The 14,033-nt window shown below is 45.7% G+C and overlaps 1 protein-coding gene across 17 annotated transcripts in view; it reads left to right on the top strand.

Annotated features, from left to right (window-relative positions):
* CPLANE1 (ciliogenesis and planar polarity effector complex subunit 1) overlaps positions 1–14,033 on the top strand; it is a 180,046-nt gene that overhangs the window by 138,647 nt on the left and 27,366 nt on the right. For 9 of the 17 annotated variants that reach the window (XR_012668393.1, XR_012668392.1, XM_048849581.2 and 6 more), the window contains 7 exons: positions 355–447; positions 1,564–1,685; positions 1,951–2,146; positions 2,813–3,054; positions 9,149–9,242; positions 10,207–10,368; positions 11,842–11,988. Coding sequence is in view for 14 of the 17 variants with exons in the window: in XM_048849581.2 (XP_048705538.2) it covers positions 355–447; positions 1,564–1,685; positions 1,951–2,146; positions 2,813–3,054; positions 9,149–9,242; positions 10,207–10,368; positions 11,842–11,988 (1,056 nt within the window). In the remaining 3 variants the exon portion in view is untranslated. The other 8 variants (XR_007356612.2, XM_048849583.2, XM_048849582.2 and 5 more) reach the window with 8 other exon arrangements.

Here is a 14,033-nt window from a genome sequence, read left to right as displayed (position 1 = left end):
ATAAATAATAAAACAATAGAAATTCCTGTTCCTACAGATATTCAAATAAAAATGCAAAATCTCTTCTTAACATAAAGCGATTGTCAGTTTTTTCCTGAGGACCAGATCCCAAAGTCTTTTCTCTGGAAATACTCCTGTTGATTTCATTTGGCATTTTGTCCACATTATGGCTTAGATTTAGCAGTTTAGAACTAAGATTTAGATCTTAGGCATTAGAATCTGGTTACTTCCTTTTTCTTATATAGTTTCTGTTAATGGATAGTAAGCAAATGTTTTCTGTATGGGTTTCTGCTCTCCCAACATTTTTCCTGTTCTAGTAATCCATTTTGATTTTATTTTTTCATACCATTCAAGTTCTCAAGTCCTATCAGGATATAGAAACTGGCTCTGAAGACATAGCTTCTGAACTTAGTAAAAACCAACCTATCGCCTCTGTTCCTTCAACAGGTGTGCCTTCTGCCTTTCTTTGTCATTCTGTGGATTGCATGGGTTTTCTGTATACACTTTTGCATTATATGATGTTTTCAGTACCTAGTGGAGAATATCATGAAGACATTAATTTTAGTCCAATTGTTCTTAAAATCTAACTAAATAACAGTGATTCGTGATATGAAAATGTTGATTGTGACTGCATTTCATGACTCTATAGTCCACATTTTTGTTCTCCTGCATTAGCAGATACTTTTGTGGTTTTATGCATATCTGTCATTTCCCAGTCGCTCCATATCTGAGCAGGCTGCCTTACTCAGTTTTTCCACTTACTGGCAGGAACAATTTTTCCCCTGATCTGGCCGTGATTTTTCAAGCAAGATTTTTCTGCAGAATAGAATCTGATTTGTTCTTTATGATAAAAATACTTCTCTTTTGTGCAAATTGGCTCTGCAGGAGAATTTTTTTTTATTTGGTTTTTGCCAAATATAAGACCTTGAAAATGAGATTTGTAATGGAAATATCCTTTTAGCCACAAAGCTGTGCTACATCTTCCATTAGAATTTACAGACAACAAAAGGATTATTGCTATAATTTTATTAATCTAGCCTAGACCCCTAGAAATTAGAGGTGGAAGAGATCCATTAAATTACCTAGGTACTTCCCCCTTCCAGCGCATGATTGTTCCCCACATGTGCTTAATTTTGACAGTGCCACTTTTCTCGCGAAACCATTCCACCATCTGATAATTTAATGCATTACGAAGATGCGTGCTACAGTTTTTGCTAACAATGTGTTCTTATGAGTTTTAGAGCAAGTATCAGGTTTGGGCTTTTTAACTAATTTAATTGAAGAACTGTTTCTGGAAACTAATAGAAGTTCACAGTTTCTTTGATATTACTGATTTTTAAATTTTTGTGATTATCACCAAAATGAAAAATAATGTTGTAATAATCCGTTTTATTGTGAATAATTATTAAACAATATAGCATAGCATGTCACTTTATTCTGGTCAAAGGATAACAGAAGCTTTCCTTGATTGAGTTAGTGGAATCTGTTTCCAAATTGTTTTTCTAATATGCCAGGGATATTTACTGTATGTTGTATTCCTAACCATTATTTCCTTTCTCATAGAACATCTGGTTTCAAGAGTTCCTCAGATGTTGCCACCAGACATGTACTTAAACTTCAGGTTCCACACAGAAGTAGGGGAGAGACTTTTACCATCCTCTGGGTCTGATACTGCACCTGATTTGGTTAGTACTCAGAAATATTTTCTGATAATACAGTTATAACATGCTGTATGTAACCAGTTGTGTTAGTTTGGGTTCGTCTCATCATCATGAGTTGATTGCATGAAACTTTATAGAAAAATGACTGTTATCTAGTCTTTGAAATAAACAATTATCTATTTCAATTCAAAAACCAAAGACAATGGATTAGAAAAGAGGACAGTTAGCCATAGTACTACCCAAAATACATATTGTATAATTCCTTTAAATTTTTTCTGCTGTGGTTCAGATTGGACACACATATATCAATGTGATTGACATTGAAGACAATGATCTCTTGAAGGATTTGCCTACTATAGCTGAGTCTACAGAAGAGATGGTTACCACACAACAGGAGAACTTTGAAGTTCCATCTTCTGCAAAGCTGCATCACATGGCAGCTTCTGTTACCAATGCAATTCCACCTAATGAATTTCAGAGAAAAGGTAACAATCACTTATTTACTCTTCTATTTTTATTTTTTTAGTTGAAAATAATTGCTCACAAAAATCCTTCATTATAGCACTTATAACATTATAGCATTGTTGCACTTCCACACAAGAGACCTTCTGTCTTTCCCCCACCTTAGAGGCCATCCCTCCTAAGAAATTCTGCAGAATTCCTTTGTGCTTTCTCTTTCTCTTCGAGGTCATGTCTCTTCCTGAGAGATTCTGTGATTCTTCACCATTCTCCATAATGCCATCCTCCTGCAGCAGAGCCACACTGCCATGATATTCAATACTGTAGAGGGGAAGGTGGCGTCTATCAGAAGGTTCATGCAGTTACAACCTGCATTATGTTTTTGCAGAATTACCACCGCTTGCCAGGGAGATGGGGACACTGTGCATCTCCCAGCCCTCCCTTCTAACACAGATCACCAGATCTTCTGCAGGTCCTGGGATGCAGGAAGTGGTGACTGATCCCATTCTCCAAGTAGGATGGGGGAGATTTATTCACAGAAAGACCATTTACAGTATGACTCCTATAGGGATGGACCCTGCATTCTTCCAATCCACACCAAAAACATCAACATAACTGATACACATGTACCCGTTATTGAAATATTTACAGTTCACTGTATTGTGTGTGTTCTTTTTTATTATTATTTTGAGATGACCATCAAAATGATCTGTTCCCAGTGCAAGAAAGGGATATAAAATCACTTGCTGGTAGACACAATCTAACCTGGAACCTATTGCATGAGGATGTCAGGATCATTCACTCTACAGGACTATCGCCCAAAATAATTAGCAAAGAACACTTTTGTAAAAAGCTGCAGGAAATGGATATACAATTGCAGGCACTACAAAACATAGCAGACAATATGGAGAAGGATTTCAGCAATACTAAATTGGTATGTTCAGACAGCTCTGTATTTTTTTTCCTTCTTTCAATTAAAATTAGAATTTACATTTTGGAATGATTTTTTTGTATACTTTAAGAAAGAGAGAACAATGGACCGTCCATTCACCCTTAGTGCTGGATCTCTTGGTTTCCATTGTTACTGTCAGAGGGCCAAATCTTCAGTTGATATAAATTGTCAGAGCTCTGTTCAGCTAAGGAGCTGGCCCAGCATGTTTAGGTAACCTAGAATTCTGTGGATTTTAAATGCCAATTGCTACAGGCTGGGAAGGAGACCTCTTTTTGGCAAGTTTTAGAAAATTCTTGGCAATTATAACTGCAGTTTTAGTTACAGATTAACTGAGTGACTGGATTTCTGGAAACCATTCACTATGACATTTACTTAGTGTGTGTTTATTTTTATAAAGAAAAATGTTTTATCAAGAGTAATTAGATGCCCATTTTTATCATTTTTATAAATCTAAATATATAAATAAAATAAATATCATTTGATTATATAGTATATTTGGATTGCAGTGTATAAATTCTAGGAAATGCAATTTCCTATATGCCATGACAAAACATGAGAACTGAGAAACCAGCAACAGAGTTTTGCCTCTCTATGGTACATCTAGTTTAATTTTCTTATGAATTTTCCATCTAAAATGTGCCAAAGTTTAATCATCCTAAAAATGTGGAAAATAATATACTCTTGTAAAATGTTGCTTTGAGAACATCTGATGAATACTACTAAGTATTATTTATTATTTCGTCAATTTAAAAGTATAATTGCAATTTACTACCGAATGGAAGTAACTTTATTAACCTGAGCCAATGAATTGTCCTTTCAGGTGGCCAGATCCCCAACTGGAGTTTAATCAGCATAACTTTACTTACTTCAACAGAGTTATGCTGATTTACATCAACTGAGAATCTGACCCAGCATGTAGTCTGGAATCACGTCAAGTGATGTTTCACAGCCATCTACTTTGTACATTATTATGCAAGCTGTTAGCACATCCAAAAAGATAATGAGGCAGTAAAGCATAAAATAGCTGGGGTAGCAGAAGAAGTTGAAAGCATTTAAAAATATTTTTCAGGGACAGTGACAAACGATGGATCAAATTTTAGCTTTATCAATTTTGATTTAGTTTGCACAGGTAAATTTCATGCCTTTTGGAAACTCGTGTGTTGCTAGAATTTTGAAATATCTGACCTAGACCATTTACATGGAGAGTTAGTGTGTAGCAAGTCAGGGTGTGAAACTGTAGTGCACCTTGCTACTTATTTTAAATTAACCATATGAGAATAGTTCAGCAGCATAAAAATATGTATAAAAACTACCATATTATAAGGGTGCACTCCTGAAAACACGAAAGCTTGTCTATGCAGAGTGTTAGTTGAGCAGCAAGCCAGGTTATGAATCTGCTGCACACTAGCTTGTAGTGCATTAGCTGGTCGTTTGGACTTGGCTATCACACTCTTAAAAAAAAATTCTGTAGTATACTTTTATGTCCTGCTGTTTGAAACGGGTGTATGTCAAAGTGCACTGCTGAACATCTAGTGTATGATAGCAGGGTGCACTATAGTTCTTCAATTCTATTCTAGGTGTGGCACGCCCATGTGAACAGTTTGTTGGAGACTTTTGCCTTAGCTGTATCTGTAGGGTCGGCTGCGGCACCTCCTTTTTTTCTCCATCTGAGAGGCCTTCCGCGAGACCTCTCCGAGCTGCTGGTCTTCTACCAGGACCTCCTCCGGACTTGGAAGCTTTTCTCGGAGGCCCTGCTACACAACCTTGATCTCCGTGTGCAGGTGGCGGAGTCTCCCGCGGTGTGTCGGAGGTTGGTCCTGGCAGAAACCACCAGAGTCGGAGACCTCCTGGACTATGACGGGGGATTGGGTGGAGCCCCGCGTGCTCGGATGACGCATGGAGCTTTCCACCCTTCCGACCCCTAGGCGCGTACTCCGGGAGGTGAAGGCCGCCTTGTCACCTGATTCTCTCGCTTTCCTGCGGCAAGCCCTGTGAGAGGGCGCTCCCCGCCCACCTCTCACCCCTGGCCCTCCGGACATTTTTCTCGGGCCCCTGCTCCGCGAGCCACCCCGGCCTCCCCGCTCCTACACTCCGAGCTGGCTGCACACCCTGCAGCTGGTCCGGTTTCGAACCACGCCCAGAAACCATCTATATATGCTCGTGCTCCATACGTTACATTTCCTCACCCTTTTGTCCCGCCCCAACACCAAATGGCAGGACTATCTTCCACCTAAAGAGGGTGAGGAGCCCCAGTGGGCCAGCCTTTATTCCACCTTGGTCCCACGGCCTGCCGGGGACATTAGTTGGCGGCTCCTTCATGGAGCCGTGAGCACAGGCGTGCACCTGGCGCGGTTCACCCCTACACCTGAGGCCTGCCCCTTTAGTGGCATGAGGGAGAACCTGGCGTACGCCTATCTTGAGTGCGCCAGGTTGCAGCCCCTATTCCGGCTCCTCCAGAACCTCTTGTTGAGGTCACGAGACCTCCTCGTCAACCTTCTCCTGGCTCTGGCCAAAGTCTCCATCTACAATACCAGGAGGAGGATGTTGGACGAGGGGGTGCTCTGCGACTGCGGGGCCTATTTCCGTTCCTCCCTAGTTTCACGCATCCGGGCAGAGTTCCACTGGGCAGCGTCCGCTGGGTCCCTCAACAGCTTTGAGGAGCAGTGGGCACTGTCTCGGGTTCTCTGCTCGGTGTCCTCATCCGGTATCCTTATTTTGAACCTTTGACCGTCACTCCCATCCATGTTTGTCATTAGTTGTCCCCTGTAATCAGTTGGTCCCTGGGTCCAGTGGTCCCTCCCGCTAGGCTGGGGGAGAGGCCTTTAGCAATGGGTGGGCACCCACTTTCCCGGGATTTTCCAATATGAACCCCTTGAGTGCCGCGCTCATGCATCAGTGTATCGGGCGCCGCTGACCCTACCCACTCTCTGTTCCTTCTTACTGCCTGTGATGGTTGGAGCGCCTTGTCTTGCATCGCAAGAGTATTAGCGGCTCTTTCACCCCATTGTTGTGTCTCCTTTGTAGTTAGTTGTTAGGTACTTAGTCTGGCTATTAAGTTAAGTGTTAGCTAATAGTTTCAGTAGTTAGAGTCCTGGCTGGGACTTTGCTGTGGAACAGGGCAGGCTTTAAGCCATGTTCATCGTGTACCCAGCTGATGCCCATTAGTGACCCCCACGATAGCTGTTTAAATGTCTGGGGGAATCCCACAGAAAAGGCAAGTGCAGGATCTTCAAAAACTTTCGCCCTTGAACTCAAAAGGAGCAGGATATCCACTTGAAGGCCCTCCTCGTGGAGACTCTGCTTCGTCCTGCCTTGGAGCGCTCCCGATCGGACTCCACACCTACTATTTCGGCATCTGTGCACAGTGCACCGCCGGCACTGGAACCTGCCTGGCACCATTCCCCCTCGCTGGCGCTCAAGAAGCGTCTGAAGCCCAAGGGCCTGTCAGCACTGTAGGACAAGGGGGCTTTGGGCAAAGGACCTGTGTTAGGCCACGTGCCCACCCCAGAGCTACGCTAGGGTACTGCTGTGGTCGGACCCCCTAGTCCAGCTAGGGATCCGACTCCTGGGAGCTGCAGGGGATCCCGGCTGCTCGTAGGGCCACCTGTGCCTGAGGTGCCCCCGCCAGCCAAGGAACAAGTAGGCCATCCAGCACTGCAGATGCCAAGCCAGGTGATGAACTCAGTTAAGGCCCGGACCTCCCTCTAAAGCAACGGAGCGTCCCTGGACCACTGGTGTCAATCCCTGTCATCGTGGCCTAGGACCCTGGCACTGCAGCCTCAGTCTCTGGTTAGAAGACCCAGGTCCCTAACACCAAGGTTGCCACCTACAAGGCATGGGACACCTGAGTCATGATGCCAATCCCCTTACCCATGGTACTGCCAGGCCTCCCACCAGACATTGCCATGGCGCAGATCCCCATTGCCTAGGCCGTCCCCCTGGCATTGATCCCCCATGGTGCGGGATCGTTCCTGGTCGTGGCTCTGGTCTCCGACTCACTGGTACTGCTCTTTGGGCAGGCACCATTCCTTGCCCTTTCCTTACTGGTTGCTGACGAGGGTCAGCCGACAGACTCAGGTATCTATGGCTCTGCTCTGGTCACCGGAAGGGCAGTGATCTGAGTCGGAGGGAGAGTTCAACCCATCACCTAGGAGACAGGCACAGCTCTGGCAGCAGCAGCAGGGGCAGTGGCCTGCAGTGGCAGTACTGGAGTCCATGGAGTGTACCTGTCATGCTGGTCCTGTACTTCCACCATTCCTCTCAGGCCTCATCAGACCAACTGCCTCTGGACCAGCCAGCACGGGTATCAGAGCATGGTGCTGAGTCTGTTGCGGGAGTGTCGCAATGGGCCCCAATGCCCAAGGAGCCGTCCCCAGGCAGGCAAGAGGAAGCTGCCCCACCCCCTGCGCTATAGTCTTCTTCGTTGTCTCAGGGCGAGGCGGTGGTGAGTCCCTCACAAGCAAGCAGCCCCCCCTGATGACTTCAAAGAGCATAGGGCCCTGCTCAAAAGGGTAGCTGCTAACCTGAACTTGGAGGTCGAGGAGCTAGCAGAGGAATCCAGTGACCTCTTCAATGTCATACCCTCCTCCACCCTAGCCCGGGTTGTAATGCCCATTCTCCTAGGGGTCCTGAAAATTGCCTCTTCCATTCAGTCTACCTCCAAAAAAGCAAAAAATAAATATTATAGCCTGGCAAAGGGATTTGAATATCTGTATACCCACCCTCCAGCAGGATCCCTGGTAGTATCTGCTGTCAACAAAAGGCCAGTGGCATACCCAAAAATAAAGATGCCAAGAGTTGGACTTGTTTGGTAGGAAAATTTATTCGACAGCCAGTCTGCAATTTTGGGCGTCTAACCATCAGGCCCTGCTAGGCAGGCCCCAACCCAGCCCTGACCCGGATCTGTCACGGTTGAAGGAGAGGCGCCCCTCCCCCACAGCCCAGGTGCTGCTGCATGGAGAGAGAACTGGGGGGTTCTCTCTCCCCATCACAGCCCTGGGCAGCATGTACCCCAAACCCCTCATCCCCAGCCCCACGCCAGAGCCCGCCCCCCCAGCCGGAGCCCTCACCCACCACACATCCCAACCCTCTGCCCCAGCCCTGAGTCCCCTTCCACAGTCCGAACCCCTTGGCCCCACCCCCACCACATGAATTTTGTTATGTGCACTAATATTGAGGTGATGTGTCCCTGTCCTCTGCACCTGGGGCTGTGCTGGCCGCTTCCTGGAGCAGCGTGGGGCTGGAGCAGGCAGGGATCCTCACTCTGCTGCTGGAGATCGCAATCGACTGGTTGGTGAGCACTGCTCTAGACTGTGAACTCTGAGCCCACCTGCAAGGATACTGCTTGTGAGTCACCTAGAATGGAATCAACATGAGCAAGCACTCAAAGAAGAAAAAAGGCTACTTACGTTGTGTAGCTATTATTCTTCGAGATGTGTTGCTCATGTCCATTCCATAATCGCCCTCCTGCCCTCTGTCGGAATTGCCGGCAAGAAGGAACTGAGAAGACGTAGGATCGGTGGCGCTTGATATACCGACGCATGACTGCAGCAGTCAGAGGGTCACTGCAGCCAACCCTATGGATACTGCTAAGAGAAAAGTCCCCAACGACTGTGCACATGGGCGCGCATGCACCTACCTAGAATAGAATGGACATGAGCAACATATCTCAAAGAACAACAGTTACAGAAGGTGGGTAACCATTTTTTTCACACCCTGACTTGCTACACACTAACTCTCCATGTAGACAAGCCCTTAGGCATATGAGTAGCATGAGCTTAATGGGACTACTCATGTGAATAGTATTGTAAACGTTAGCAGGGTATGTTTTTTAAAGATTTAGCTGTTTACGTGAACCAATTGATCAAGACTGTTAGGGCTCCTTTGGCTCCTGTCTCAACCAAATTATTTATTTATTTAGTTGAAAATGTTTTGAATATTAATATATTTATTAAAATGTTAAACAGCTATTTCTGTTTAAAACAATCCTTTCATGAATATTTGATATATAATTGTTTCAGTTAAACAAAACATTAATCAAAAATACTTTAATCAAGTATGTGAGTTCTTTTCTTAGATAGTAAAAACAATAGAAGATTTAGGAATGGCTGCCAGTCCAAACTTGGGTGCAGCTTCCTTGTTCTCTGAAGGTGTTGGAGTTATTGATGAAGGTATGTGTCCTGCTAAATGAGGAGTGTTGGGCCCTGTGCTGAATCATGGAATTTTGCAAATTTATTACCACTTAAAGTAATGTTACCTCAATTACAAAATTGGGAAAAGATCAGGTTACCAATCAAGAAGAGGTAACATGAAAGGTAGAAAATTAGAGTACTGATATAAAGGGAATTTACTCAACCACATTGGACTAGAAATTATTGATATACTTTTAATTGTTTCTACAACTAAGATGCAGGACCTGATCTTGGGTTTTAGAAATAATGGTTTTTATTGCAGTTATTTTGTAAAATCAAATGCCGTGCTTGCATTGGCTTCCACACTAATTTTGCAAAACATGATAATTTGCCCTCTGAATGTTTTCCTCATGTTGTAATAAAATTACATTATTCATGCCGTTTTGGTGGCTAAAAGGATATAATATTACCCTTTAGCCTGATTTAATAAAAGGTCACATCAATTAAATTGGTTTCTTAGTGGTGAGGTATTGATTATGTAATTGATTATTTTTGTCTAGAAAATGGATTGAAAATACGTATATGGGTAGCTCTGCTGCTCTGTATTGATTGATTGAGGCTAAGAGGGATCATCATATAATTTCATATCAAATATACGGCCAGATCATGGCTACATTCTGTATTGATACACAAAATTGATGGATGAGCCACAATTTAGTCCTCCACATGGGCAGGCTACCATGTACCTGGCAATTCCAGGAGCCACAACAACTCCTGGAGCTCAGACTGGGGCAGTATGGCTCCATACTTGAACTGATTAACTTTCAGCAGCACAGTGATCTGAATACATTGGGTTTGGGGTTTTTTTGGTTAGAAGGGTATATTAATCAATCCATAACACAAATTCATAAATATATTACTATTTCACTGCATTTTCTGTTTTTGTTTGGGTTTTTTTACTTTGTTTTACTTACTGTGTCTATTAATTCTTCCATTGCATCAGCACATTATGTGAGCTCTGTGGACTTTGAAGATCTTATGGATGAAGAAGAGGAGGGTTCAAGACCTGAACATTCTGTAACCAGTTATACAGCCTTGCAAGCTCACTCTCTTTCCCCTGCAAATTCATCTGCTAACCTTCTGGGTCGTATAAAGTCATCATCCGGTATCATTCTTTAATTTACCTTTTTTCCCCTTTACTTGTTTAAAAGCAAGTTGACGCATTTCTTTGTGTTGCTGAAATCTTTCTTTGTCTGGCTAGGCTGGAAGGAGGAGAGGAGACACTGGATGTGGTTTAGTTAGGCTGCAAATTTTATTCCTAAATGTCTGGGAGTACCCAGCAGATAAAAATGTACAGTGCAGGTAATTCCATAATCATTTACATATACCCAAGGAGGCTGCTAGGACCTTCCCCTCCCCACCTCGACTGAGGGTCAATGGAGCTAAAGGGGGGAGGGGTTGATTCCCTGCCATACCCAGTCATAGGAGTCCCGACCCCACAGCAGCGTGCCCTCCCACAGTTTCTCCTCTTTCAGTGAATACCTCCTTTAAATCTTTTCCCAATCCATTTTATCTGATCACTGTATCTGTTCCCTATGGAGTACCTGCACTTACATAATGAGTTGTGACTTCATAGCCTAATCCCCTCCTTTCATTCTTCCCTTCTCCCCCAAAACTCCAGTCCACTGTGGGAAATGCAAAAAATCCCCACCAATCTGGCAGTGAGGAAAAACTCCTTCCCAGACCTCCGAAAGGAGCAACTAGCATAATGCCCAAAGTGGATCATAACGAAAACCTGGTATTTCAACTACTTACATTGCTGAAAAGGTGGGTGGTGCTCTGCCTGACAGGCAAAAAGAGGCCTTTCACTGCCCAGATATGAGCATAAATAGTTCCCCGCTCTTCCAGTCACCTCAGGGAGGGGGTGTCATGGACTCATAGGTTGTGCCCACGCTTGGCCCCGTGCGATCTGTGGGGGAAACCCCCTTCAGTGAGACAGCCCTTCTCAGGGGTCCACTCTCTTTCGGGGGTTCAGCCCCTCCACCTCCTGGAGCTGCACCTCTCCCTCGCCATGGGTCCCCTCAGGGAGTCCAATCGCTGTGGACCCCCAGGGCCTCCACTTCCAAAGGGAATAATGCCACCCTGTTCTCTAGACCAGAGCGACTCTCAGCCAGCATAAAACAGGAGGGTTTATTGAGCATTTGAACACAGCATAGGAAACTCTCAGGGCCCCCAGGCCTGGCCTCCCTCAGCATAGCACATCCAAGTCTCCCCTGCATCCAGGTGGGCCCTGCCTGCTCTCCCTCTCCAGCTCAGAGCCCCCTGCTTTCCAGCTGGGCATCTGATATCACCGGCCCCATTCCCCGCCTCTGTCCATTGTCTTCTCTCCAGGTAAACAGGGTTGCCTGGGCCTCCTCTCCCCTCTTCTGTCCTCTGGCCCCCTCTGGCTGGAACCAGCTGGTTAGGTCACCGGTGTCCTCTCTTCACAACCCATTGTCCTCCCACTAGCCAGAACCCGCTGCGACTCCTGAGCTGGGCCTCCAGGTCACCAGTCGCTGGGGTATCCATTCTCCAGGCCATTGGCTGGGGTCCCAAGTTCCCTCGCTGGTCCTCTGTAACAACAAACTTCCTCTCCCAGTAACACCCAGGGAAACTGAGTTCCACCCCCTCTGCATGCAAACCATTGGAAAACGAGGAAAAAACAAGAAAATCCCCACTTCATCACAGGGGTTAATAGGTCAGCATCCCCATGTTGACCTGGGATGGAGCTGCCTCCATGTTGCAGGTAACTCTCTGGCTTTCTAACCACCCTTAAAGGAGCAATACACCTTCTCTGCCAAGCCCAACAAAGGTCCCCACGGCTTAGTGTGCAGTGAGATTATTAGCATTATGTGAAGTATCATGCCACTTTTCTCGGTTGCTTGATTTATGCATTCAGGAGTGTAGAAGCACTGTTTTTGTAACCCATGCACACACATTTAATGTACAGATGTACATTTAATGCTTGATGACAGTCCAGAGGGGTATTATGTCCTGTGTTATGTCCAAAGATACCTCCATTAGAATGTTGTTGAAGAAAAGTAAATAATTTTGGGTCTGATTCCCTCCTTTTTATCTGCCCAGTGACTTGAGAGGAGAATTTAACTCCAGTCAACCACATGACAATGAAATGTGTTGCTATATGTCACTAATACCAGTTCCCCTAGCTGTATCCTAGCCTGAATGCTCATTTTATTTCATCTAGCCTCATTTCAATGTGCAAAGTAAATAGCTGTACTGACATTACAGTTCTCTTTGGCGGTATGTGCAATGACAATTCTCTTGCCTTTCTCTTCTTTCACATTCTTAGCTATTATATGTACTTTTGGTGAGTGACTAGGAATCTAGCTCTCAAGCTGTAGCAGCCTAGCTAATGATTTTAAAACAGTGATCCCCAAACTGTGGGGCATGCCCCCCTGGAGGCGTGCGATGGGGCCCTGGCCAGCCCCCATGGAGGGCAGGGAGGGAGAGCCACCCAGCACTGCTCTGCTCCCAGCTCTACTCTGGCCCTGGCCGCAGCTCCACTCTGTCCAAAGCCCCGGCTGCAGCTGTGCTTCTGGCCACTCCTCCACTCCCAGGTCCAACCCCAGCCACAGGTTGGGCTCAGTTCCTGGCCCCAGTCCTGCTTCCCCTCCCTGCTCCACTCCTGCCCCCAGCTCCTCTCACTCTCCTGGCTCCAGGTCCAGCCCAGCTCTGTCCTCATTCTCTCTCTCTCTCCCCCACCAGGCCTTGAGCCCCAGCTCCTCCCTTATCCCCAGTTCTGCCCCAAGCTCTGCCTTCAGCCCAAGGTCCTCTGCTGAGCCAATTGTTCAGTAATGGTGGGAGGCATGAACAGATTCCATTACTGATGAAGCAGGGCACAACAGGAAAAGTGTGGGCACCACTGTTTTAAAAGCTCGATTCCCAAGTGAGATCTGCTTATAAGCAGTGAACATCAAATGATATAAAAAGCCAGACTGATCATATAATTGTTACTGAATTGTATTTAAACAGAGAGCTGTAACTTCCAAGCTAAGGGCCAAGATTGATATTTGTTACATTGAATGTCTCTGACCACTAAGTAATAATAGTGATGCTAAATGATTAGGGCACTACTAAATTCATGGTCCATTTTGGTCAATTTCATGGTCATAGGATTTTTAAAATAGTAAATTTCATGATTTCAGCTATTTAAATCTGAAATGTCACTGTGTTGTAATTGTAGGGGTCTTGACCCAAAAGGCAGTTGTGCAGGGGTCGCAAGGTTATCGTAAGGGGGTCGTGGTACTGCTATTCTTACTTCTGCACTGCTGCTGGTAGATGCGCTGCCTTCAGAGCTGGGCAGCTGGAGAGCAGAGGCTGCTGGCCAGGAGCCCAGCTGTGAAGGCAGCGCTGCTGCCAGCAGCAGTGCAGAAGTAAGGATATCATGGTATAGTATTGTCACCTTTAGGTCTGCACTGCTGCCTGCAGAACTGGGCCCTCAGGCAGCAGCTGCCACTGTCGGGCTGCCCAGTTCTGAAGGCAGCAGCACCAAAGTAAGGGTGGGATGGTACGGTATTGCCATCCTTACTTCTGCATTACTGCTGGTGGGGCACTGGCTTCAGAGCTGGGCGCCCGGCCAACAGCAGCTGCTCTCTGGCTGTTCAGCTGTGAAGGCAGTGCAGAAGTAAGGGTGGCAATACCATGACTCCCCTGAAATAACCTTGTGACACCCCCCCTTGCAACTCCCTTTTGGGTCAGGACCCCCAATTTGATAAACGCTGGTCGTCCCCCCCCCGTGAAATCTGTAGAATATAGGGTAAAAGCACAAAG

The sequence above is a fragment of the Caretta caretta genome, chromosome 5 (genome assembly GCF_965140235.1).
Source record: "Caretta caretta isolate rCarCar2 chromosome 5, rCarCar1.hap1, whole genome shotgun sequence".
Taxonomy (NCBI): Eukaryota; Metazoa; Chordata; order Testudines; family Cheloniidae; genus Caretta; species Caretta caretta.
Note: the sequence above shows the minus strand (reverse complement) of the source record. Positions and strands in the feature narration are given on the sequence as shown.